Source organism: Microcaecilia unicolor, chromosome 8, assembly GCF_901765095.1.
Source record: "Microcaecilia unicolor chromosome 8, aMicUni1.1, whole genome shotgun sequence".
Lineage (NCBI taxonomy): Eukaryota > Metazoa > Chordata > Amphibia > Gymnophiona > Siphonopidae > Microcaecilia > Microcaecilia unicolor.
The window spans coordinates 68,425,958-68,451,201 of NC_044038.1; the positions used below are offsets into that span (position 1 = coordinate 68,425,958).

A 25,244-nucleotide genomic window follows, 5' to 3' on the forward strand; every position below is an offset into this window, starting at 1 on the left:
GGGAAAAGGTAACAAACAGTTTATAAACACTAAGAAATACAAACATAGAAAACTGCACATCTTAAACTGAAAATCCCCTAATGGGCTTAATTTTTATTTTTTCACTCCACTTCTTTGTACTGCAAGCTGAATCGGACCCTGAGTTGAGATCTGGCCTCATGAGCTTTTATTCACAAATCCCCATGGATTTTTCCCCTTCAAACTCAATTCAACCCACCCGTCATGGTAACAGGCCTCAACCAGAGGCCACAAGCTGCAGCTCCCTCTGGAGTCCAACTGTTGTAGACCCTGCTTAATGCTCTGAGGCACACACAGTACACAAATAAATAAAATAGAGACCAATCCTTCCCCATGGAGATTAACAATCAAGTTGAAATACACAGACAAACATAGTTTCTTGTAATCACTTAACTATTACAATAAAACATATTTAATGTGAGTGGGCTGAGATCAGGAAGCATCAGCAGTTTTTGGATTTAAAACAGTCTCCTAGAGGTGGGTCTTTCAAGAGGGACAGGATGGAACAAGAAGCACTAACTTAGGAAGACTGTTCCATGCACACAGTGCCACAAGACAAAGTGCTGCAGAGTGTGGAATCAGGAGCAGCTTGTCTGATGAACGGAGGTCATCAGGAAGGATGTAGGAGGACATAAAAGAGCTTGAACCAAAAAGGAGAAGAGAAGCAACGGTTATAGCAGTGCTGGTGGAATATAAGTCGTGCAGCTGAATTTTGGATAGACATTTCAGCAATAGTCCTGAAGAGGCAGATCGCACTAAATCAAAGCAGGAGCTGACTAGAAAGTGGGAAAAGAGTTTGGTGGTGTGTCCAGAAAGAAAAGAAATGATGAAGTACAGAATGAAATGACACTTGTTAGCAATATTTTGAATGTGTGCAGCAAATTAAACAGAAGAGTAAAAAAACTAGGCCAGTCACTGGGCAAAATGTCACCCCAGACAGGGGTTGCTTTCAGCACCTCTCCCCCTGATGTGCTCACAGAAGTGTGATGTGGCAGCCACCCCTGGCTTGGCAGTGATGCCTATGTTGTTCACCCATTGAAATGGCCCTGTCAATAATGATCCCCCAATCAGTGGCGTAGCCAGGTGTGGCACCAGGGGACAACCACTCCCCCAAATAGACGGACGGTGCCGACACCTGTTTTTCAGGTGGTCTGTCACACTTACACAGTGTGTGTTTATGCTTACGCAGTGCATGTACATGCCTCTCCGCCCTGGCATCACAAATCTGTCCATGCTTCTGCCCCCAGTATTGGGTTGAGGATATATGAATGATCACAGTGTTATCCACTTAGATAAAATAATGTGGAAGGTGGGAAGGGTATTTGAGAGGAAATATAAGAAGTTGTTTTAGCCATAAGGTGGTGGTGGAACATTCATAGATTGTGGTTAGTTAAAGCAGCTGAGATTTAAAACTAAATTCCAGACAAAAGTTTCAATGCAGAGAGAGAGATCAGAGAGATGCTACTGAAAACTGTAAGAAGAGATCAGACCACCAGGGGAAAGAGAGGAGAAGGCCTAGGATAGAGTCTTGGCATGCAGTTCAGTAATGAGAGTGCAATGGAAGAGGGTCCACAAAAAAATCCACTAGAAGTATGATGGGTTACAGAAGAACCAAAATAGAGCAGAGTCCTGGAAGCCAAGTGAGGACAAGGAATCAGATGTAGACAGTGATTAACAGTGACAGAAACAGTGGACAGATCAAGGAGAATGAGGATTCAGGAGTGGTCTCTTGCCTTAGATAATGAGATTACTAGACACTTTGGCAAGGCCTTACTCAGTAGAATGCAGAAGCCAGATTAAAATGGATTACGAATGGCTTGGAATTCCAAAAATCAAGACAGTGAAGACAGAGGGCATAGGTAAGCAGTTTGGATGCACATGGCAGCAGAGTGATAGGAGGACAGCAGGACAGGTAGGGTTCAGTGAAGGTATTTTGAGAACTGGTGTGATCACAGCATGTTTGAAGGAAATGGGAACAGCTGCAGTGGAAAATGATAGGTTGAGAATACTCCAAATGAAAGGGATGACTGAAGGAGAGGATGAGTGGAGGACTAGTCTAGTAGTAAGAGCATTATGGAGGGAAGCTCAGTTCAAATCTCACAGCTGCTCTTTGTGTGATCTTGGGCAAAGTCATTTAACCCTCCATTGCCTTAGGTACAAACTTACCCCCCTGTTTACAAAGCTGTGCTACTGCCGGCATAGCCCATTCACTTTGAATGGACTGTGTCGGTGTTGCTGCGCAGTTTTGTAAACAGGGTGTTAGATTGTGAGCCTTTCAAGGACAGGGAAATACCTACCTCCCTGTTTAGTACACCGCGCTAGCAGCTGGTGGTGTACTAATGTCTCACGGCTTAGTAAATGGGGGGGGGGGGCAAGTACAGTTGAGTAACTCACCTTGAGCTACTTCTGAAAAGAAAGGTGTGAGCTAAATTCATAAAATCATCCATTTTTTATATTTTCTACTTTAACAGTAGCCAAGGTGAAATTAACAGGACATAGGTTGGGAATGGGGGACAAAGGAAGAATTAATTAATTTATTTAGATTTTGCTCACACCTTTTTCAGTAATAGCTCAAGATGAGTTACATTCAGGTACTCTGGATATTTCTCTGTCCCAGGAGGGCTAACAATCTAAGTTTGTACCTGAGGTAATGGAGGGTTAAATGCCAAGCCAAATGCAAAGCGGAGATAAGGAGGGCAAAAAAGGACTTTGAGAAGAAATTAGCGTTGGAAGCAAAAATACATAGTAAAAACTTTTTTAGATACATTAAAAGCAGGAAACCGGCCAAAGAGTCGGTTGGGCCGCTGGACGAAAATGGTGTTAAAGGGGCGATCAAGGAGGACAAAGCCGTAGCGGAGAAATTAAATGAATTCTTTGCTTCGGTCTTCACCGAGGAGGATTTGGGGGGGACACCGGTGCCGGAAAGAATATTTGAAGCGGGGGAGTCGGAGAAACTAAACAAATTCTCTGTAACCTTGGAGGATGTAATGGGTCAGTTCAGCAAGCTGAAGAGTAGTAAATCACCGGGACCTGATGGTATTCATCCCAGAGTATTAATAGAACTAAAAAATGAACTTGCGGAGCTACTGTTAGAAATATGCAATCTGTCCCTAAAATCGAGTGTAATACCGGAAGACTGGAGGGTAGCCAATGTTACTCCGATTTTTAAGAAAGGTTCCAGAGGAGATCCGGGAAATTATAGACCGGTGAGTCTGACGTCGGTGCCGGGCAAGATGGTGGAGGCTATTATTAAGAATAAAATTGCAGAGCATATACAAAAACATGGACTGATGAGACAAAGTCAGCACGGATTTAGTGAAGGGAAGTCTTGCCTCACCAATCTAATGCATTTTTTTGAGGGGGTAAGCAAACATGTGGACAATGGGGAGCCGGTTGATATTGTATATCTGGATTTTCAGAAGGCGTTTGACAAAGTGCCGCACGAAAGACTCCTGAAGAAATTGCAGAGTCATGGAATCGGAGGTAGGGTATTATTATGGATTAAGAACTGGTTGAAAGATAGGAAGCAGAGAGTAGGATTGTGTGGCCAGTATTCTCAGTGGAGGAGGGTAGTTAGTGGGGTCCCGCAGGGGTCTGTGCTGGGTCCGTTGCTTTTTAATGTATTTATAAATGACCTAGAGATGGGAATAACTAGTGAGGTAATTAAATTCGCCGATGACACAAAATTATTCAGGGTCGTCAAGTCGCAGGAGGAATGTGAACGATTACAGGAGGACCTTGCGAGACTGGGAGAATGGGCGTGCAAGTGGCAGATGAAGTTCAATGTTGACAAGTGCAAAGTGATGCATGTGGGTAAGAGGAACCCGAATTATAGCTACGTCTTGCAAGGTTCCGCGTTAGGAGTTACGGATCAAGAAAGGGATCTGGGTGTCGTCGTCGATGATACGCTGAAACCTTCTGCTCAGTGTGCTGCTGCGGCTAGGAAAGCGAATAGAATGTTGGGTGTTATTAAGAAGGGTATGGAGTCCAGGTGTGCGGATGTTATAATGCCGTTGTATCGCTCCATGGTGCGACCGCACCTGGAGTATTGTGTTCAGTACTGGTCTCCGTATCTCAAAAAAGATATAGTAGAATTGGAAAAGGTACAGCGAAGGGCGACGAAAATGATAGTGGGGATGGGACGACTTTCCTATGAAGAGAGGCTGAGAAGGCTAGGGCTTTTCAGCTTGGAGAAGAGACGGCTGAGGGAGATATGATAGAAGTGTATAAAATAATGAGTGGAATGGATCGGGTGGATGTGAAGCGACTGTTCACGCTATCCAAAAATACTAGGACTAGAGGGCATGAGTTGAAGCTACAGTGTGGTAAATTTAAAACGAATCGGAGAAAATTTTTCTTCACCCAACGTGTAATTAGACTCTGGAATTCATTGCCGGAGAACGTGGTACGGGCGGTTAGCTTGACGGAGTTTAAAAAGGGGTTAGATAGATTCCTAAAGGACAAGTCCATAGACCGCTATTAAATGGACTGGAAAAATTCCTCATTTTTAGGTATAACTTGTCTGGAATGTTTTTACGTTTGGGGAGCGTGCCAGGTGCCCTTGACCTGGATTGGCCACTGTCGGTGACAGGATGCTGGGCTAGATGGACCTTTGGTCTTTCCCAGTATGGCACTACTTATGTACTTATGTACTTATAAGTGACTTGCCCAAGATTGCAAGGAGCAGCAGTGGGATTTGAACTGGCCACCTCTGGATTGCAAGACCTGTGCGCTAACCACTAGGCCACTCCTCCACTCCATGTGTTTGGAACAGGAGAAATGAACAGTTTTCTTCTCTATGACTTTAACAAAGGAAGAAAAAGGTGGAAAGGGTAATAAATGCTATTAGTAGTAGTAGTAGTAAAGACAAAGGCAATGAGCAAAGAGGTGAAGTGGAGCTCTGAATTACTCCACTAGGTGTCACCATTGAGCAGTGATCTAATTTATGAATACAGACAGACATAGGCTTTGTAATGCTTAGGTTTTTATTCAGTAAAACAAGGATGTTTTCAAGCTTGAAGACATTAGCTGTCTCCTTGCACTGACTGGCTCTGTGCATAGTTTATTCACCAACTAAATGCTAATCAGTTAATCTTCAGATGCCACTTTGCTCAACTCTCAGATATTTGCTGCATCTTCCAGCAGTGGAGAACAGGCTATTACAGCCTTCTTCCACACACACCCCACCCACCCCCTATCCCCAGAGGCAGTAAATGCTGCTCAGGACTGTGCAGTAAACTTTGTTAGTGCTATCTGGTACAGCTCTAATTAGCAGTCGTTGGATACATCTGTGTATATGCTGGAATGTTATTCTATGCATACAGCTTTTTGGGGCGCATGTGTATGCAATTCCAATGAATGCGGATACCAATTTGTCAGCAGTCTAGCACCCTTCCTCTCTGCTCTGTCTGTTTTTTATTTTATCTATGCTCTTCATGGAAAAGAGAAAAAAGATGTGGGTTGGGTCCTCACAGTAAAGGGAGGAAAACAGGCATGAAATCCTCCCTAATGCCACTGCACAAGAACGAGCTTCATGTTTTCAGCACACTTCTCTGCATTTGCACAGAATAGCTAATAATAGCCTGGATTCAAATGTGTGCAAAATTCGTTTCTACATAAGGCCTTAAGCTAAGCTATACATTTTATTGCATTGGCCCCTCAGTTGGTCGAGAGAGCAAAACGGGTGTAAGACAAGTCCTGTGTATTGCAGTGTACAGCATTTACTACAGGGCTGGCCTTCTAAATGCCAGATTTAAGGGAAGATACACAAGTGTGACTAGCTACATATCTGTTTCTATGTAGCCAAAGAATACTGTCATTGTCATAGGGGCCAACATTTCAAAATGATTTGAGGTGGCAGACATTATACAAATTAATTACTCCTTCCCTGCTCAATCTTGGAGGCGATCAGCACCCCGAATGCTGGCTCCTGTGGTCAGTGTCAGTGCAAATTAAAGTAACAGAAGCATTAAAAAATACGGAATATGACATTATTTATTAAATCATTATTATTAATATGGAGCACTGCATCAGCCATCGTAAGGTGGGGCTTATGGTTATCTAAGGGGGAGGGACAGTGCTCCTCCAGGAAAATTCCCCAGTATTATAGTGAATCCGACCTGATGATATTGCTGGCGTCCGTCCCGCTATAGTGGGAGGGTTAACCGGGAAGCATGTGACGGAGGGAGGAGCGCTGCCCGTCTGAACCTGCAAAGGCAGTTCGGTGTGACCGCCACACGAACGGGCGATCTAGTCTGCGTGTTACGGCTTTAAACCGTCAGCCGGGATCAGGGTTTCTAAACAGGATTACGAGCAGGCGTAAATCTCTCTCTTCCTTTGCAGACAGATCCCACCCTCAACTGATCCAGCCACAAGCTGTTCTTTCTGGGCTTCGTCTGGGATGGATTTAATTGTCTGCAGCAGGGCTCTGGCTATCCGGGGCGTCATCCTCACAGGTAAGAGAAGAGATGAATCGAGATGAGATAGAAGATAACTATGATCACGTTAACCATAACAATGCTTTTTAGTAAGAGATCCGTGTGAATTGTCAGAATATGTCAGGGCGTTGTCTTTATTTATTTTATATTACTGGAACACAATCTAATGCTATAAGACTGACGAATACCCCCCTCCCCCTTTTTTTTTTTTTTTTTTTAGTGGGTTGGGTAAGGGCCTAATTCAACACAGGCGAGACTCTCGATCCGACGAATAAAACAGAAGCTACGCAAAATTAAAATAAGGGTTCTCCGTTCTTCTGAAATAGGACATTAGGAACTGCATGTCTTAGAATACACTCTACAGCTGGCAAGAAAATTGTATTAATTTTGTCTCTTCACAGTAAGAGCAGATCTTTGCAGTCCTGTTTTCACAGCCCTACAAATATGTGAGAGAGGATGATGTTTATGATTGTGGGCCTTGCTTGGATTTTGTAAACTGGAAAAAAATCAAGAGGAAAAAAATAGAGCTAGTGTTATCATTAGTGGCCTATCTGCCTGCAGGATAATATTATAACTTATTAAATAATATTGTGATGTGGTAGGAGAATTTCTTCATACAGTTAGGCTGTCAGCATGACATTAAACCCTGTTACAGTGTTATCTGCAAGTACTGAAGAGTCACTGTGCACTTCAGGCAAGGTGTTATTTTCGTGACGTTTTAGGACCACCTGCAGATTAGGAGATGATTTATCTGGACTCTTGATATAAGTGCCCTAGAAGGCTGATTTACAGATTAAGAAAGATGGAGTTCAGGAGCCACATTTGTAAGTGCGTAACTGCATGAAAGGAGATTAGAGTGTCACAATTACTGACCCATATTCTGATCGGAATTAGGTTACACAGTGGGGCTCTAGAGGGGTCTGTTCTGGGGCTACTGTTATTTTATATTTGTATTTATTTTTATTTTTTATGTAAGTAATGTTTGGTACTGTCACCGTTGCAGAACATCATGGTGTCTTGCAATAATTCTTGCTTAAAGAAACTAGACAAAACAGGCAACCAAGCTAAAAGGGGTAAGATGACACATTTTACAGGCATAGTTAGAAGATGAAGTCATCACACACTGTCTAATTATTTTTTTAGGTAAGATGAACAGCCAGGTTTTAATCATTTTCTTAAATTTGGAATTGTAGTTTTCAATCCAGTGGTTCTGGGGCAGGGCTCTAGGTAGAGAAAAACAGAGCACCGGGTGAGTTCAACTCTGATTCTTGAAGGCAGAAGAGCAGTAAATTAGCCTGTGAGGATCTCAAGATCTGTGCAGAAATATATATGGAACAGGTGATAAGGCAAGATAGAAAGGAGAAACAATGGAGTAAGCTTGAAAAATAAGTGTAAATATTCTAAAATGTATTTGTTGCAGGACTGGAAGCCAGTGCTCTTCCTTTAGCAGTAGGGCATCACAGGGCAGCTTACACTGGCGATCATTAGGGCAGCACAGAGACTGTTGCAGTAGTCCAGTCTGTTTAAAAAAGACAGGGAACAACAGATTAAGAAGAACTTTTATCTAATGACTCAGTCTCCATGAGCAGAGAGCCATTTTTGGTCAAAGATGAGATTAGTGCAAAACAGTGCTGATGTGAAGGATAACTCTGAAGGTATTGACAGAATCCTTCAGATGCTTCCCATTACTGTCGTAAACAGGACAGGAATTTTCTTGCAACAGAACCAGATGTTGTCCAATTTTTGTGTGTTAAACTTAGAGGCTTACCGGAACCGATGGTTTTGGTTCTGGCAGAAATTTGATGCTCAGTTTTGGCCGGAAGCAAAGCTTAAACAGTGGTTTTCCCACCCCCCCCCCCCCCCCAAAGTCAGCCATCCGCCACGAAGAATGTAACCTCTCCCACCCATCTACCCGTAGGCCCTCCAAAGGCCTTTGTTTTTAAAGCTCTGGTAGTCTAGTGGCTTCTTCGGGGCAGGAGCATCCTGAGTTGCTCTTGTCCCCGCTGGCTGCATTATAAAAATGGCAGCTGTGACTTCCTGCGGCAGCCTCGCAAGGAAGGAGGAAGTGGCCTGATGTGCAGTGGTTCACTACTTCCTCCTGCCACACAATCTCTGGGGGGGGGGGGGGGGGGAAGAGAACAGCAGATGCTGTGCATCCTCTCATCCTCCTTATAGCATATTCAGCTGGCAAGGTGAGTGTGCCATGGGGAATGGGGGGGGGGCACACAGAACAAATTAAGTGTGCCTCGTGAGAGGGAGGGGCAGAAAAAAATGTGTACCATGTGGGGAGGGGGAAAGGGGAGGACAGAGCAAGGTGTGTGTGTGTACCATGTGGGGAAGCACCATGGAGCAATACAGGCATTATATATATATTTTTTAATTATTTATTCATTTTACAAAATATATCAAGATATATAACCTTGAGCAGGAAAGTAAATATTTCAGGATGTCTATACATGCGACAACATAAAAGAAAAAATATGAAATATATTACTCAAGTCCACCATAGGGAGAATCCAAGATGCAATATATGGAGGTAACTAGAAGAAAATTGTTTAAACAACTTCAAATAATACCTAGAACTAACAGAAATTCTTATTTCACTCCTGTTGTATTCTTAGAGGCTAAGAATACAGGCATTATATTTTTAGTCATGTTCCCCATCCCTTCCCTAATAATTCCTAGCATCCTGTTTGCTTTTTTGGCCGCCACCGCACACTAAGCAGAAAACTTCAGCATATTATCTACAAGGACACCTATATCTTTTCCTTGAGTGCTAACCCCCAAGGTGGACCCTAGCATTGGGTAACTATGATTTGGATTATTCTTTCCAATGTGCATCACCTTGCATTTGTCCACATTACTACTACTACTTGTCATTTCTACAGCGCTACTAGATGTACACAGCGCTGTACACTGGACATAAAGAGACGGTCTCTGCTCGAAAGAGCTTACAATGTAATTACTTTTCATCTGCCATTTGGATGCCCGGTCTTCCAATTTCCTAAGGTCTTCCTGCAATATTTCACAGTCCTCGTATGTTTTAACAACCTTGAATAGTTTTGTATCACCTCATTTGTCATTCCAATTTCCATATCATTTATAAATGTTAAATAGCACTGGTCCCAGTACAGATCCACTGTTCACCCTCCGCCATTGAGAGAAATGACCATTTAACCCTACCCTCTGTTTTCTGTCCAATAACCAGTTCCTAATCTACCCCAGAACCTTGCCTCCTATCCCATGACTCTAATTTTCTCAGGAGCTTCTCATGAGGAACTTTGTCAAAAACTTTCTGAAAATCTAGATACACTACATCAACTGGCTCATCTTTAGCCACATGTTTATTCACGCCTTCAAAGAAATGAAGCAAATTGGTGAGGCAAGACTTCTCTCAGCTGAACCCCTCTGACTCTGTCCCATTAAAGCATGTTTGTCTATGTGTTCTGTAATTTTATTCTTTATAATAGTTTCCACTCTTTTGCCTGTCACTGATGTCAGGCTTACCAGTCTATAATTTCCCGGATCACCCCTGGAGCCCTTTTTAAAAATCAGCGTCATGTTGGCCACCATCCAATCTTCAGATACTACGGACAATTTTAACGACAGGTCACATATTACTAAGAGCAGATCAGCAATTTCATGCTTGAGTTCTTTGAGTACCCTTGGAGGTGTGCCATCCAGTCCAGGTGATTTACTACTCTTTAATTTGTCAGTTTGGCTCAGTACATCTTCACCAATATTTCTTTCAGTTCCTCCACATCATCACCCTTGAAAACCATTTCTGGTACAGACAGATCTCTTTACATCTTCTTCCGTAAAGACAGAAGCAAAGAATTTGTTCAGTTTCTCCGCTATGGCCTTCACACCTTTTGCTCCTTCATAGTATAACAGTCCCACGGATTCCCTCTCAGGCTTTCTGCTTCTGATGTACCTGAAAAAATTGTTCCCGTGAGTTTTAGCCTCGGCGGCAAGTTTCTCTTCATATTCTCTTTTAGCCTTCTTTTTTTAATGCTTTGCATCTGACTTGCCAGTGCTTATGTTTTTCTTATTTTCTTCATTTGGGTTCTTTTACCAATCTTTGAAGAACAATCTTTTGGCTGTAATGGCCTCTTTTACTTCACCTTTTAACCATGCTGGTCGCCATTTCCTCTTCCTTCCACCTTTGCAAATACGTAGAATGCATCTGGACTGGGCTTCCAAGATGGTATTTTTGAATAACTTCCATACCTGATTTAGTGCCCTAACCTTAGTAGCCGATCTTTTTAGTTTCTTTTTAACCATTTTCCTCATTTTATTGTAGTCACCCTTTCGGAAATTAAATGCAGCTACAGTAAACTTTGATCATGTTACGATCAGTGTTTCCCAGGGGACCCAACACCGCCACTTCTTGCACTATGCCATGCACACCACCAAGGACAAGATCCAAAATGGCTCCCCTTCTCGTCGGTTCCTGGACCAGTTGCTCCAAGAAGCAGTCATTTTATTACATCTAGAAATTTTATCTCCCTGGCACTCCCTGATGTAACATTTATCCAGTCAATATAGGGGTAATTGAAATCACCCTACAAGAATACTCCTTCCCTTCACACATGTAATTTCTATCCATAATTCCGCACAGCTGTCTGTGTCATGTGGATTGTTTATTTTATTTGGCTCCATTCCCTCTTAACATATAGCGCAACCCCCCTCCCTCCAATTTGATCCTCTCTATTATTTCGATACAATTTGTACCCTGTTAACACAGTGTCCCAATGTTTGTCCTCTTTCCACCAGGTTTCTGAGATGGGTATTCACCTCATCATTTAGTGCTAAATATTCTAACTCTCCCATCTTTTTTTTTTTTTTTTTTTTTAGGCTTCTAGCATTTGTATAGAGGTACTTCAAATTGTGGTGGTGTTTTTTTTTTTTTTACTTTAATCTATAAGCTGCTTAGAAGTTGAAGGGGATTATGTGTATCATTTCTCCTGCTCTCTCATAAAGCATACCTGACTTACTTTCAGCATAGTTGAAACTTCTCTACTGGGATTCCCTAAATGTCCTGTTTTTCAATAGTAACCTTCAAGGATACTCCACACCAAACTGTGCACTCCTGGGCGACTGTCAGCTTTCTCCCCCCCCCCCCCCCCCCCCCCCCCCCCCCACCCGTTCTAGTTTAAAAGCTGCTCTGTCTCCTTTTTAAAGGCGAAGACCACTGACCATTTTAGTAGCTGCCCTCTGGGCGGACTCCGTCCTGTTTATATCTTTTTGAAAGTGCGGTCTCCAGAATTGTATACAATATTCTTAAATGAGATCTCGCCAGAGTCTTATACAGGGGCATCATCCTACTGGTCATTCCTCTCCCTGTGCACCCAAGCATCCTTTTAGCTTTCGCCATCTCCTTTTCTCCTTGTTTGGCCAACTTAAGATCATCACATATGATCACATTCAAGTCCCACTCCTCTTTTGTGTACAAAAGTTATTCATCCCCTAAACTGTATTGTTTCCACCCACCTCTCTCAGAGCTTTATTTCCATTCTACGGCCTTGGATCTAACTGAGGAGATGAGACGGCTGTGTAGGCTCAGAACTTAAGTGTAAAGTTCCTCCTGGAACTTCTCTGGAAGAGCAATTTATCCTGGTGCCGTTCGATGATGTTACCTACTTGGGGGGGGGGGGGGCCTTTTTACTAAAGGGTTGGTGCATGCCAATCTGGAACTACCATAGGAGCCCAGCGGTAGTTCCCACTCCCATCACATGCCATTTCCAGTGCTACAAAAATATTTTCTATTTTTGTAGTGCTGGTGTTTACCTGGCGGTAATATTACTGCCGAGTTAGCGCTGGAGCCCTTACCGCAATGTCAGTGGGTGGTGGTAAGTGTGGTGGTAAGTGCTCCCCCTGAAATGGCTGCTCTGTAAGCAGTTCACTTAATGCATGGCCATTTCTTTATATAAAAAGGACCCCACGTGGAATAGGGTTTTTCTAAAATGGTGTAAACTGTATTTGCATGGCTCATGTATGCACACAGTTTGTAGGTATTCCCGAGGGTCTAATATGGCAGAGCACAAACACACACATGCACAAACACACACACACTTTGTTGCAAGTGTAAACTTGTGTGCTACTGAAAATTCAAGGTAGCTATTTTATAAAGGCAAATTTGTATAAATTGGTATAAAGGTACCAAGGTAGGGGAAAGCTACCACCTTTAGGCTGATGATACCCAGATCTACCTCTCCGCACCGGATATCTCAGCTGAAATCCAGACCAAAGTATCGGCCTGCCTGTCTGACATCGCTCTGGATGTCTTGCCGCCACCTGAAACTAAACATGACCAAAACAGAGCTTCTCCTCTTTCCCCCTAAACCAGCCTCTCCTCTCCCCCCGTTCTCTGTTTCGGTAGATAACACTCTCATCCTCCCTGTCCCGTCTGCTCGCAACCTTGGAGCCATCTTTGACTCCGCTCTCTCCTTCTCTGCTCATATTCAGCAGATTGCCAAAACCTATCGTTTCTTTCTCTATAATATTAACAAAATTCGCCCTTTGCTCTCCGAGGACGCTACCAAAACCCTTACCCACACCCTTATCACCTCTCGCCTAGACTACTGCAATTTGCTTCTCGCTGGTCTCCCGCTCAGCCATCTATCTCCTCTTCAATCTGTCCAAAACTCTGCTGCGCGTCTTATATTCTGCCAGAGTCGCTATACTCACGTTAGCCCTCTCCTCAAGTCGCTTCACTGGCTCCTTATCCGCTTCTGCATACGGTTCAAACTTCTCCTTTTGACCTACAAGTGCATCCACTCCACAGCTCCTCAGTACCTTTCCGCTCTCATCTCTCCCTATACTCCTCCCCGTGAACTCTGTTCGCTGGGTAAATGTCTCCTGTGGTCCCCCTTCTCCCCCACTGCTAACTCCCGGCTCCCTTCCTTCTATCTCACTGCTCCCTATGCCTGGAATAGACTCCCTGAGCCAGTACGTCAGGCTCAGTCTCTGGCTGTCTTCAAGTCTAGGCTTAAAGCCCACCTCTTTGCTACTGCTTTTGACTCCTAACCATGACTCTCTTACTCAACACCCTCACTTATCACCCCTACCACTGCAATTTCCCCACCCCTAGCTGTCTGTTCGTCTGTCCAATTTAAATTGTGAGCTCTGTTGAGCAGGGACTGTCTTTTCATGCTCATTTGTACAGCGCTGAGTAAGTCTAGTAGCGCTATAGAAATGTTTAATAGTAGTAGTAGTAGTAATAGGGGAAAGCTCACTCAAATGAACGCACAATACTCAATACACCACAGTAGAGTGAACAAAACTCTGTATAGATTAAACACCTTAAAAAGGATAAATGGGGGGGGGGGGGGGGGGGGGAGGGGGGGGAAAGACCTCAGAGAGCTTTGGTAAACAGCTAAATGTCTGGCTATATGTGAGAATCAAAATCATTCAGACCACAGTACATAGCTTTGACTATCGGTCATTAAAAAAAACCCCAATCCAACCTGGTGTACAATAACTAACTAATTTTTAAATTTTCGTGTTGCTCTTGTGAAAAATCATTAATTAAAGCAATTGCTCTCCACAGCAGTTCTATAGTTCAAAATGAATCAAAAGTTGAACTTAGCTTTGCCAGAGTCAAAATGACAGCAACCTTTCAAAAGGGTCCCGTGTTCCATAGTCCCCTGAAGAAGCCATATGGTGAAACGGGTCCATTGGGTTTGGATACGTTCCGTAGGAACAGTCAAGTAAAACAGAACAAAGCTGGTACTCTGCATAGTCTTAGTTTTCATGCATACGCAAAAACTGAGTATCCACAGGGGTGTTGGCATCAGCAGTATCGGAAGCGACTGCCGAGCTGAGAACAAGTGTTTCTGGCACCTTCAGGGAGATTTTCAGCTGGCAGGGGTTTGTGGATCCCCACCAGCTCAGGTACTTATAACTTCTTTTAAACCTTGAGTTTGGGGGGAGGGAGGGCCTCAAGGGGAGCAGGGTAGGAGTGGGGGTGGGGAGCATTTTTAATGCCCACCCATTTTCCCCTTAGGCCCACCGAAAATCTATTCTCTTGCAACACTACCTTAGCTGACATAGTGTTGTTGACAGAGCTGACCCAGACCATAATAATTTGAGGAAATTGTGGCACATAGCGCACGTTGGATTTCAGGAGAGACCCCTGAAGAAGGCTGATACAGCCAAAACATGGACCGTGTTGGGTCCCAATAAAGGTTTTTCTGAAGCATCTTACCCTTGAGTGTGGTGACTGATCTCTTGACATTGGGCCCTCTCCACCCCCTTTTTTCTGTTGTGTTCGATTACTGTGGAGAGTGTGAACCCCACTCTGTCTTTCTGTGAATGGAGGAAGGGTAACTGAAGCAGAGGGAGGCTACTAGGGAGGCACTGAAAGAGAGGGAGACTGAGGTTTGGCAGTGGGAACTGTTTTGAGCTGGGGATAGAGTGGGAAAGGGGAAAGTGGTTACTAAAAATTGGTACTCTGTGGGGAAATTTGGGATGTTTGGAGTGGAGACAGAGGTACAGAGGGATAGTGAAGGTATTGGCAAACTGGGCTATAAAGAAGCTAAGATATATAGAGAAGGAAACTGGGATGAAGAGGGAAAGGCAGGGGTGGAGAGATGGAAGACGAGGGGAGATAGGGTGAGAGAGGATATAAAAAAAAATGACGTGAAGAAATGGTGATGGAGTTAGAGAGAAGTGACAGGAAAGTGCTGAAGAGACAGATAAAGGAAAATGAGGGAGGGAAAAAAAGTAGAAAGAAAGAGAACCTGGAAAAGGAACTATAACACACCTATGTTAAAGTAGAGAAGGAAAACAACTTTGAGGAAGAAACTAAAAAAAATTAATTGCTGTACATTAGAGTGTATTATTTTATATGTGCAGTTTTTATTTGATAAGTGGCTGTATATTTTGCACTTGTTTGGGTGTTTAGAGAGAAAATGGTGTCTTCATCATAATTTGTTTTGGAGAAGGTGGCTACAAATCAGTTAACTATATAGTTTTTTTGCTTCTCCTCTACCCCCCCCCCCCCCCCCCACCAACCCACACAGTCAGTGAGGCCACCAGTGTAAACATGAGGTCAGCACTGGGAGATGAATCCTACTTAACAGCTTCTTTTCTTTTCTTTTCTTTTCTTTCTTTCTCTTTCAGTGTTTCTGAGTTTGTGGAGCCAGCAGATTTCTGCACAAGTATCTGTTGTCCCCATACCGAAGACTGTAATGGTGGGAGAGAATGTCCTGCTGTCTGTCAGTGGTGTCACTGGGACTATTCTGCTCTTCAGCTGGCACAAAGGGGAGAGGAGCACAGATAAAAATCAGATGCTGAACTATTCCCCAAATACTACACCTCCTGAGCAAATTGAAGAGCCCTATAAGGGTCGAGTGAGGGTTTTTCCAAACTGCTCCATGGAGATCTTAGGAGTTAATACAAATGACAATGGCAGTTACACTGTGAGTATTCAAACAAGGGGAGGACAACAACAACAACAACAAGCCACAGTAACTATAATAGTCTATGGTGAGTGATTTAAAACATTTATATCTCCTAGCTACAGATGTGCAATTCCTAGAAATTTTGAATTCAAGAAAATTAATTTTTTTAAAATGTACAGGAGATGGGAAAGTTAGGAAATAATACTTGCATAACAGTACAGTGAATGATACATACATACAGTTATGAAGTAATCTGATGCACAAAATTGTTTATCACTACTACAAAAAAATAAACAGGCAAAAATATACTTGTGTAAAATAAGCCCTAAGTTAGGACAGTTTATTATTGTCCTGTTAAAGATGTAAAGAGCAATATGTTCTCTGCTTCTAAGACATTCTCAGGAGTATTAATTTAACACTTAGATTTTTAGCTCACCTTTTAAAAAGGATGTTTAAAGTGGTTTGCAGCATTATTTGCATTCAGGTACAATAAGTCTCTGCCCAAAGATCTTGCAATGTAATTGGGTGCATTCAGGGATGGTGCAAGAGTATTAGGCACCCTAGGTGAACCGTCAACCCTGTCTGCCTCCAAGTTACCTTTTGGGCCCATAGGTCTCCTCTCATTAGTCTCCCACCCTATGATTTTAATTTTTTTTTAAATAAACTGTGTAATGATAAACATCCCAATACCATCCAGTGCAATGCTGTGAAAATGCATAATTGGCTATCATGCTCTTAAATATTAAAATTTGCTTTGTATATAGATATATAATATATATGAGAGGTAATATCTATGACAGTGTTCCAAAAGAAATTTACCTGGGTACATGGGCTGCTTGAAAACTGCTTACACTTCCTGCAGGTAAAGGTACATGGTGATGGTTCTTTGAGTTTTTGTAACTGACAGGATATACTGTTTTGTTTTTAAGGCAGCTGCTATTTGCCACCTCCTAAGAGTCTACCTAATGGTTAAGCCAACCCTGGATACAGGATACGGCAAAAAAAAAACAGATGGTGACCAGGGTCAGTCTAATTAGCCATTCATGTTGGCCCAACCCATAGCCTAGATCTTCCCTAACATCTCCCCCAGGCTCCACCATCTTCCTTTCTCTATCCCCCCTCCAGTGTCCAGGATTTCTTGTCCCCCCCCCCTTCTACCACTGCTGTTGCGGCTCCAGCCACTGGACCAAGTTTGTATTCTAGCCTTCAGTGGTGGGCCTTTCAGTATTCTGCTCAGACTTAAAGCTTGCTGTGCCCTCCATTGCCTCTCAAGGGGGCAAGCCTTAAGTGCATGTGCACAGATGCTGGAAGGTCTGCCACTGATAGTGGCTTTAAAGTGATACCTTTGCTGTTTGTGCTGATGCTGCATTGTCATCCACCTAGTGGCTGAGTCAGCCCTGAAAATGTCTTGCTGAAATTTACTAAGAATGTAATTTTATAAAACCTTTTCACACACAAGAGGTCTCTTTCTTTCTTTCTTCTTTTTTTTTTTTTTAATAAAATTAGGTTATGCCAACAAGTACATGTGGTACAAGCCAGCACACACGCATAGAGTAGGTGTGCTTGAGAAGGGGTTTGGGAGAAGTCCCAGTTTACACATGAGGAAAAACTAAAGCGGCGAGGGCTCTTCAGCTTGGAGAAGAGAGAGCTGAGAGAAATATGATAGAAGTCTATAAAATACTGAATGGAGTGGAATGGGTGAATCGCTTGTTTACTGTTTCCAAAAATACAATGACTAAGTAGTAAATTTAAAACACATTGGAGAAAATATTTCTTTACTCAATTTGTAATTATACTCTGGAATTCGTTGCTGGAGAATGTGGTAAAAGCAGTTAGCAGGGTTTAAAAAAAGGTGGATAAGTAAAAAACAGTTATTAAGATGGGAAAATCCACTGCTTATTTCTAGGATTTAGCAGCATAAAATGTTTTACTGTTTGGGATCTTCCCAGGTACTTGTAACATGGATTGGCCACTGTTGGAAAAAGGATACTGGGCTTGGTAGACCTTCGATGTCTCAGTATGACAACACATGTACTTATGGTTTCTAAGCAGCGCCCACAATATAGATGCTGTTTGTGCAGGAATTGTGCTAGTATTTTATAAAGACACTAGTAAAAAAGGCCCGTTTCTGACCCAAATGAAACGGGCGCTAGCAAGGTTTTCCTCATTGAGCAGTTGCCTGTGAGGTGCGATGCCCCCCCTCCCGGCACCATCCCACCCACGGCGATGCATCCGGCCGCAGCCATCCGACCCACCGTGCCCATCGCACCCACCTTCACGTTGGTTTGCCGCAGGGTCCCAGAACCCCGCCACCACAAGTGCTGTGTGCTGAGTACGGCGTCATCGTCGGTGTTGGTAGCTGTGCAGGGCGGAGTTCTGTGCGTCTGACGTCATGCACGAGCAGGACGTCAGACGCACAGAAGCCCTGCCTCCACAGGCTAGGAACGCCGAAGATGACGCCGTAGTGAGCAGACAGGGCTTGTGCTGGCGGGGTTTTGGGTCCCCCGCCGGCAAAGCAACGCAAAGGTGGGTGTCTCAGGAGGGGGTTGTTGCGGGGGGGTGCTGGAGGTCCTTGTGTTGAGCTGCAGCTTTGGGGGGGGGGGGGGTCAACCGTTTGTTTAGGTGTTTTTTTTCCTGCCCTCGACGTCATGACGTGTGACGCGAGGGCGGGGCACGTGTCTGTGGGGTGGCTTCACCACCATGAATCCACGAACCGTTCTGGGAGACTGACTGACTTCAGTGACGTCAGTGTCCTCAGAACGTTGAGGTTGCTTTTTATTATAGTAGATATAGATGCCTACGTGCCTCTTATAAAATAGGTGGCTTCCTGCCCTGTTAACCTAGGCACCCTGTTATAAAATTACCCTCTTAGGAAGGAGTTCAATAAATGTCGGCACCAAAACAATTGAGCGCTAAGCACTAGTCTATAAATACTGTTGTGTGTGGATCCGGCACCTACCTTTTGGGTGTCGTACTTATGCCTGCTAAAAGCAGGTGTAAATGCCTGCACCCCACTTAAGCACATGTTGGATGAATTCTGTAAATCCGTTCACAACATTTTGGAACTCCCCTGATACGCCCCCTTTTCAGTTATGCGCAATTGAAGTTAGGAACTGTGTTTTTATAGAATAGCGTGCGGTGAGATGCACACACAAATAATTGACTGCCAATTAACATCAGTAATTGGTTAGCACCCGATGTTTCAGAGCTCATTAGTCAATTTGTGCCTGGGAATTTAGGTGTGATGTATAGAATCTGAAGGTTAGTGACTAATGCAGTAATGTGTGCTAGGGTTTGTGCACTAGTTAGCTTGGCTTTAGTACACATTTTTGCACAGGAGCAAACCTAACATACACATGGAGTGTGGAGTAGAAGACTAATATAATGGTTAGAGCAGTGGACTGAGAACCAGGAAAAACCCAGTTTAAATCCTAGTGCAGCTCCTTGTGATCTTGGGCAAGTCATTTAACCTTTCAGTGCCTCGGGTACAAACTCAGATTGTAAGTCCTCCAGGGACAGAAAAATAACTACAGTACCTGAATGTATTCCATTTTGATTGCTTTGGAGTGCATAATTAGCCTAATAGCACAGTGGGCTGAGAATTGGGGAAACTGGCTCCTTATAACTCTCCATCGCTCTAGGTACAAAAGAGATTATGAGCTCACGAGGACAGAGAAAAGTACCCATACGTAATACGTAAACTGCTTAGGTTGTGCCACAGAAAGGCAGTGTATCAAGAATCTAGTAAACACAGACAATGCATAGCCACTCTTGTCTCACACAAAAATTGTATGGGCACTTGAAGTTGCATATGAATACATCTGCACATGTGCTATTTTGTGTCTGAAATTTTTGCAATACCAATATTTACTGTATGCACAGAATAACATTCCAGCACATGTGCAGATGTGTTCATATGCAAATCTGGGTTCTGTATGGTATGTTCCTTTCCTTACAATGTTTTTTTTGTTTGTTTCCCTACATTTGTATTTATGGTTTTAACTTTTTAGTATAATATATATATCTCTGTGGTTATTTTCTATTTTTATATTTTAGTTCTATCTATATTTTTAATCGAGTTACTGACTAAGTTTCTTTACGATTGTTTATTTGTTTCTCAGTGTATCCACTTAGTGTTTCATTTTATTATTCTGAATTTGTTAATTGTAGACTCCAGACACAGGCTATGGAGCTGAAACACAGTGACTGTGTTGGGTCTGTTCAGTAAAGGCTTTGTGCTGAATTGCACATCAGCTCATGTGTTGTCACTTCACCCCTCGTTTGCTTTTGCTTTGTTTGTGGAGTTTGGGGCTTTTTTTGTTTTGCTGTATGTGCACAAGACATAACTTCTGCTAGTGCAGACCAGTCTGCACTCTCCCATGTTAACCCACATTTTTTACATAGGGGTTATGTGCATACTATTTGGTTATTTCTTTGAGGACCTAAATTTTTCCACTAGGCTTCATTAGGAAGTTGTGTGCATGATGTGTTAGCGCGTAGCTGTAATGCATCGACCCTATAAACAGTAATGGGGGGAGTTGAATTTGAACCTAGATTTTCCTTGTTCTTCATTGCTCTAACTGGGACACTCGGCCTAGGAAATGTTTCTTATTTCTAAGTAAGGGAGCAGTCTGGTCATTATTCTTCTACTTCTGCCCAAATAATCCTTGAAGGATATTCAATGCTATATTAGTTTTAAGAAACTGGAGAAATATATTCTGAGTATTTTTGATATTGAAGCAAAGTATCATGGTTGCTGTGTTTAGTCCACTTGCATGTGTAGAAATAAGACTCAACAAACAAGCTGTGAGACCATATTTTTTTCCAACCCAACAGAAAGTTGGAAAGAAATTTTACATAAGGGGCAAAAAAAATGTCTCAGAACTTTACAGAACAAGACCAACCCCCTTGTTTACTAAGCCGCACAGCAATGCTGATACACCCCATTCAAAGTGAATGGGCTGTGTCGATATTAGCTCACGGCAGCTGCTAGCATGGCTTAGTAAACAGGGGGGACAAATTTGCTATGGGGAGAAAAACAGAGGAAAAAATAAGAGTTAAAAAAATGGGCCAAATTACTACTGGTCATAGTAATACCTGCCACTGACACCTGTTCCCTATGCCATTACTGTTCATAATGGGGTCAATATTCAGCAAATTCTGAGCTCCTAAATTTAATCATACTGTTTTGCTTGAAGGTTATATGCTCTTGGGGTGAGGGGGATGGTGTATGATAGGACGCAAACCACCATGCAAGTGATTTGGGAGAATACAGTGTCGGAGGCTTTAGCAGTGGATGTAGGGATTCTGCAAAGATCTGCCTTATCGGCGTTATTATTTAACCTGTATTTGACTCCACTTTTGTGTTTTGTTGCGTGAGAAACAGGTTGAAATTAAACTGTATGTGGATGATATACAGGTTTTTTTCCCCATAGATGAGTTTTTCTGTTGGAAGGGTGAAGTTGGATGAGTATTTAAGAAAGATTAAGTACTGGATGTGAGGAAACTAACTCTCAATCTATTGAAGACCGACGTGATGCTTCTATCAAGGTGTATTAGTGATAGATCATAGTCCTGTTTTTGAGGGGATACAGATCGCCCTTTAAAAATCAGATCATGAGTTTGGGTATCGTCATTGATTCAAAACTGACAATGCAAGCACAAGTTTCTAAATTGGTACAGTCATGCTTTTTTTCAGTTAAACGTTTTGAGCAAATTGAAACCGTTATTACCAAAGTATGATTTTCAGATTGTGGTTCAAAACTTAGTGCTTACAAAGATAGAGTATTGTAATAGTCTCTTATTGGGGGATTTCAGAAGCCAGAATTCATGTGCTGCAGGTAGTATAGCATGCTGCAGTTTACATGATCTTTGGTCTGGGTCATTTTGGGGTCCTTTTACTAAGCTGCAGGAAAAAGGGCCCTGCAGTAGCGGCGGGGGGCGTTGTTCCCGCACACCTTAGCCCTTTTTACTGCAGCAGGTAAAATGCCCCCCCCCCTCAAATATGCCCATGAGATAAGTATCCCTTACCGCATGGCCATGTGGTGGGGAACACTTACTGCCACCCATTGAGGTGGCAGTAAGGGCGGGCTCCCATGGTAACGCGCTGCCCAATTACCGCCAGGTTAGCGTTGTACTACTGAAAAAAAAATTTCTGGAGTGCCAGAAATGGCACGTTCTTCAGCCGTAACTACCACCGGGAGCCATGTTGGGCCGGCGGTAAGCTCGCGTTTAGCTCACCGTCGCTTTGTAAAAGACCCCCTTTGAGTCTGTAACAGGTATGATGAAAATTCTTCACTGGCTGCTAATTTATAGAGTTCGTTTTAAATTTTTTTTTTGTTTTTAAGACTTTACATGATTCAGTTCCGGCTTATTTTAAGGAAGTGTTGCAGTACTGTAGGCCTACACGAGCATTACGCTCTGAAAACACACAGCGATTGATTTCTCCATCTTTGAGGTGCTTGCATTTTTCTGTTACAGCGAAGGCGGCATTATTTTATGCTGACCCTATTGGGTGGCATGAATTACCTTTGAGGCTTCATTTGTTGCAGAAACTTGATATTTTAAAGAAACAGTTAAAGGCGTTTTTATTTGCACAGGCAGATTTGAGGATTTAGTTCAGTGTGTACTTTGGTTTTATGAAGATGAAGAAATAATATTTATATTATACTAGTGGAACCATGCCCGTTTCCTCAACAATGAAATGGGTCCTAGGTAAGCTATCCTGTAAGTTTTTTTTTCTCTCTCTCTCTCCCCTGCCCTCCCCTCCATGTCAAGCGATTCTCCTCTTCCCTGCCCTCCTCTCATGTCCAGCGATTCTTCCCTCCCATCCATGTCCATCAATTCTCCTCTTCCCTGTCCTCCCATCCATGTCCATCAATTCTCCTCTCCCCTTCCCTTCCTTCCTCCCTCCCCGCGATGTCCCGTGATTCTCTCCTCCCCTCGATTTGAACCTGAACGTTCTCTGGCTGGCTGGCGCTGGCTTCCGTTCCATTCGTAACATCCCTCCTGACGTCAGCTCACATCCAGCGTTCCCTTCCCTCTCAATGTGCCGCCCTCTGACGTCATTATGTTTTGACGCGATGGCAGGGCAATGAGTGGGAATGGATGTTACGAACCCAGGCATCCAGACGTAGAACGTTGGAGGTGCAAATTATTATATAGGATTATTATATAGGATATGCTGATCTGCATGCTTATATGTGATTTGTTTAAATTGTGTTAGTTTATTTTGTAATCCCCCTAGTTAATAGGTGGAATATTAGGGGTATGTTTACTAAGGTGCATTAGCATTTTTAACGTGCCTTTAAAGTTAAGGGTCATTAAATGCTAATGCGCCAATACATTCCTATGGGCACATTAGCGTTTAACGTGCATTAATCACTAACATGCATTAAAAAGTTAACGCGCCTACAGTGCGCCTTAGTAAACAACTTTTCATCCAAAATGAAAATTCACCTTAATTTAGGAGCTTAAAAGTTAGGCTCATAAATTTTAGGCAAGTGATTAACAGTCCTAAATTTCTGAGTATAATTTGAGGCTAGTGCTGAAAATCAGTGCTATGCTCCTAACTTCTTTGCCTTAAATCCGCCCCTGTTACCACCCTTTTTTTTAATGCACCTAAATTTGTGTTTCGAAATGTTTTATAAAAATTTATGCACTCGGCCCTAGTAAATTTTCAGAGGCCAATTTTATGAGCATAACTCTCAAAGTTAGGAGCATATCAATGTCGGACCCAATATATACAGTGGGGGAAATAAGTATTTGATCCCTTGCTGATTTTGTAAGTTTGCCCACTGACAAAGACATGAGCAGCCCATAATTGAAGGGTAGGTTATTGGTAACAGTGAGAGATAGCACATCACAAATTAAATCCGGAAAATCACATTGTGGAAAGTATATGAATTTATTTGCATTCTGCAGAGGGAAATAAGTATTTAATCCCTCTGGCAAACAAGACCTAATACTTGGTGGCAAAACCCTTGTTGGCAAGCACAGCGGTCAGACGTCTTCTGTAGTTGATGATGAGGTTTGCACACATGTCAGGAGGAATTTTGGTCCACTCCTCTTTGCAGATCATCTCTAAATCATTAAGAGTTCTGGGCTGTCGCTTGGCAACTCGCAGCTTCAGCTCCCTCCATAAGTTTTCAATGGGATTAAGGTCTGGTGACTGGCTAGGCCACTCCATGACCCTAATGTGCTTCTTCCTGAGCCACTCCTTTGTTGCCTTGGCTGTATGTTTTGGGTCATTGTCGTGCTGGAAGACCCAGCCACGACCCATTTTTAAGGCCCTGGCGGAGGGAAGGAGGTTGTCACTCAGAATTGTACGGTACATGGCCCCATCCATTCTCCCATTGATGCGGTGAAGTAGTCCTGTGCCCTTAGCAGAGAAACACCCCCAAAACATAACATTTCCACCTCCATGCTTGACAGTGGGGACGGTGTTCTTTGGGTCATAGGCAGCATTTCTCTTCCTCCAAACACGGCGAGTTGAGTTCATGCCAAAGAGCTCAATTTTTGTCTCATCTGACCACAGCACCTTCTCCCAATCACTCTCGGCATCATCCAGGTGTTCACTGGCAAACTTCAGACGGGCCGTCACATGTGCCTTCCAGAGCAGGGGGACCTTGCGGGCACTGCAGGATTGCAATCCGTTATGTCGTAATGTGTTACCAATGGTTTTCGTGGTGACAGTGGTCCCAGCTGCCTTGAGATCATTGACAAGTTCCCCCCTTGTAGTTGTAGGCTGATTTCTAACCTTCCTCATGATCAAGGATACCCCACGAGGTGAGATTTTGCGTGGAGCCCCAGATCTTTGTCGATTGACAGTCATTTTGTACTTCTTCCAGTTTCTTACTATGGCACCAACAGTTGTCTCCTTCTCGCCCATCGTCTTACTGATGGTTTTGTAGCCCATTCCAGCCTTGTGCAGGTGTATGATCTTGTCCCTGACATCCTTAGACAGCTCCTTGCTCTTGGCCATTTTGTAGAGGTTAGAGTCTGACTGATTCACTGAGTCTGTGGACAGGTGTCTTTCATACAGGTGACCATTGCCGACAGCTGTCTGTCATGCAGGTAACGAGTTGATTTGGAGCATCTACCTGGTCTGTAGGGGCCAGATCTCTTACTGGTTGGTGGGGGATCAAATACTTATTTCCCTCTGCAGAATGCAAATAAATTCATATACTTTCCACAATGTGATTTTCCGGATTTAATTTGTGATGTGCTATCTCTCACTGTTACCAATAACCTACCCTTCAATTATGGGCTGCTCATGTCTTTGTCAGTGGGCAAACTTACAAAATCAGCAAGGGATCAAATACTTATTTCCCCCACTGTATATTATAAATTTTATTTTATTTACAAAAGCTTGAATTATCAC

General features: G+C 43.1%; 1 protein-coding gene across 5 annotated transcripts in view; it reads left to right on the forward strand.

Moving 5' to 3' along the window:
- The first annotated feature begins 6,155 nt into the window (after nucleotides 1-6,155).
- The window catches only part of LOC115475473 (carcinoembryonic antigen-related cell adhesion molecule 1-like), a 130,401-nt gene continuing 111,312 nt past the window's right edge, over nucleotides 6,156-25,244 (forward strand). For 2 of the 5 annotated variants that reach the window (XM_030211214.1, XM_030211212.1), the window contains exons 1-2: nucleotides 6,156-6,473; nucleotides 15,582-15,947. In XM_030211214.1, the coding sequence (XP_030067074.1) occupies nucleotides 6,419-6,473; nucleotides 15,582-15,947 (421 nt within the window). In that variant the 5' untranslated portion in view covers nucleotides 6,156-6,418. The remainder of the gene's footprint in view (nucleotides 6,474-15,581; nucleotides 15,948-25,244) is intronic. The other 3 variants (XM_030211211.1, XM_030211210.1, XM_030211215.1) reach the window with 3 other exon arrangements.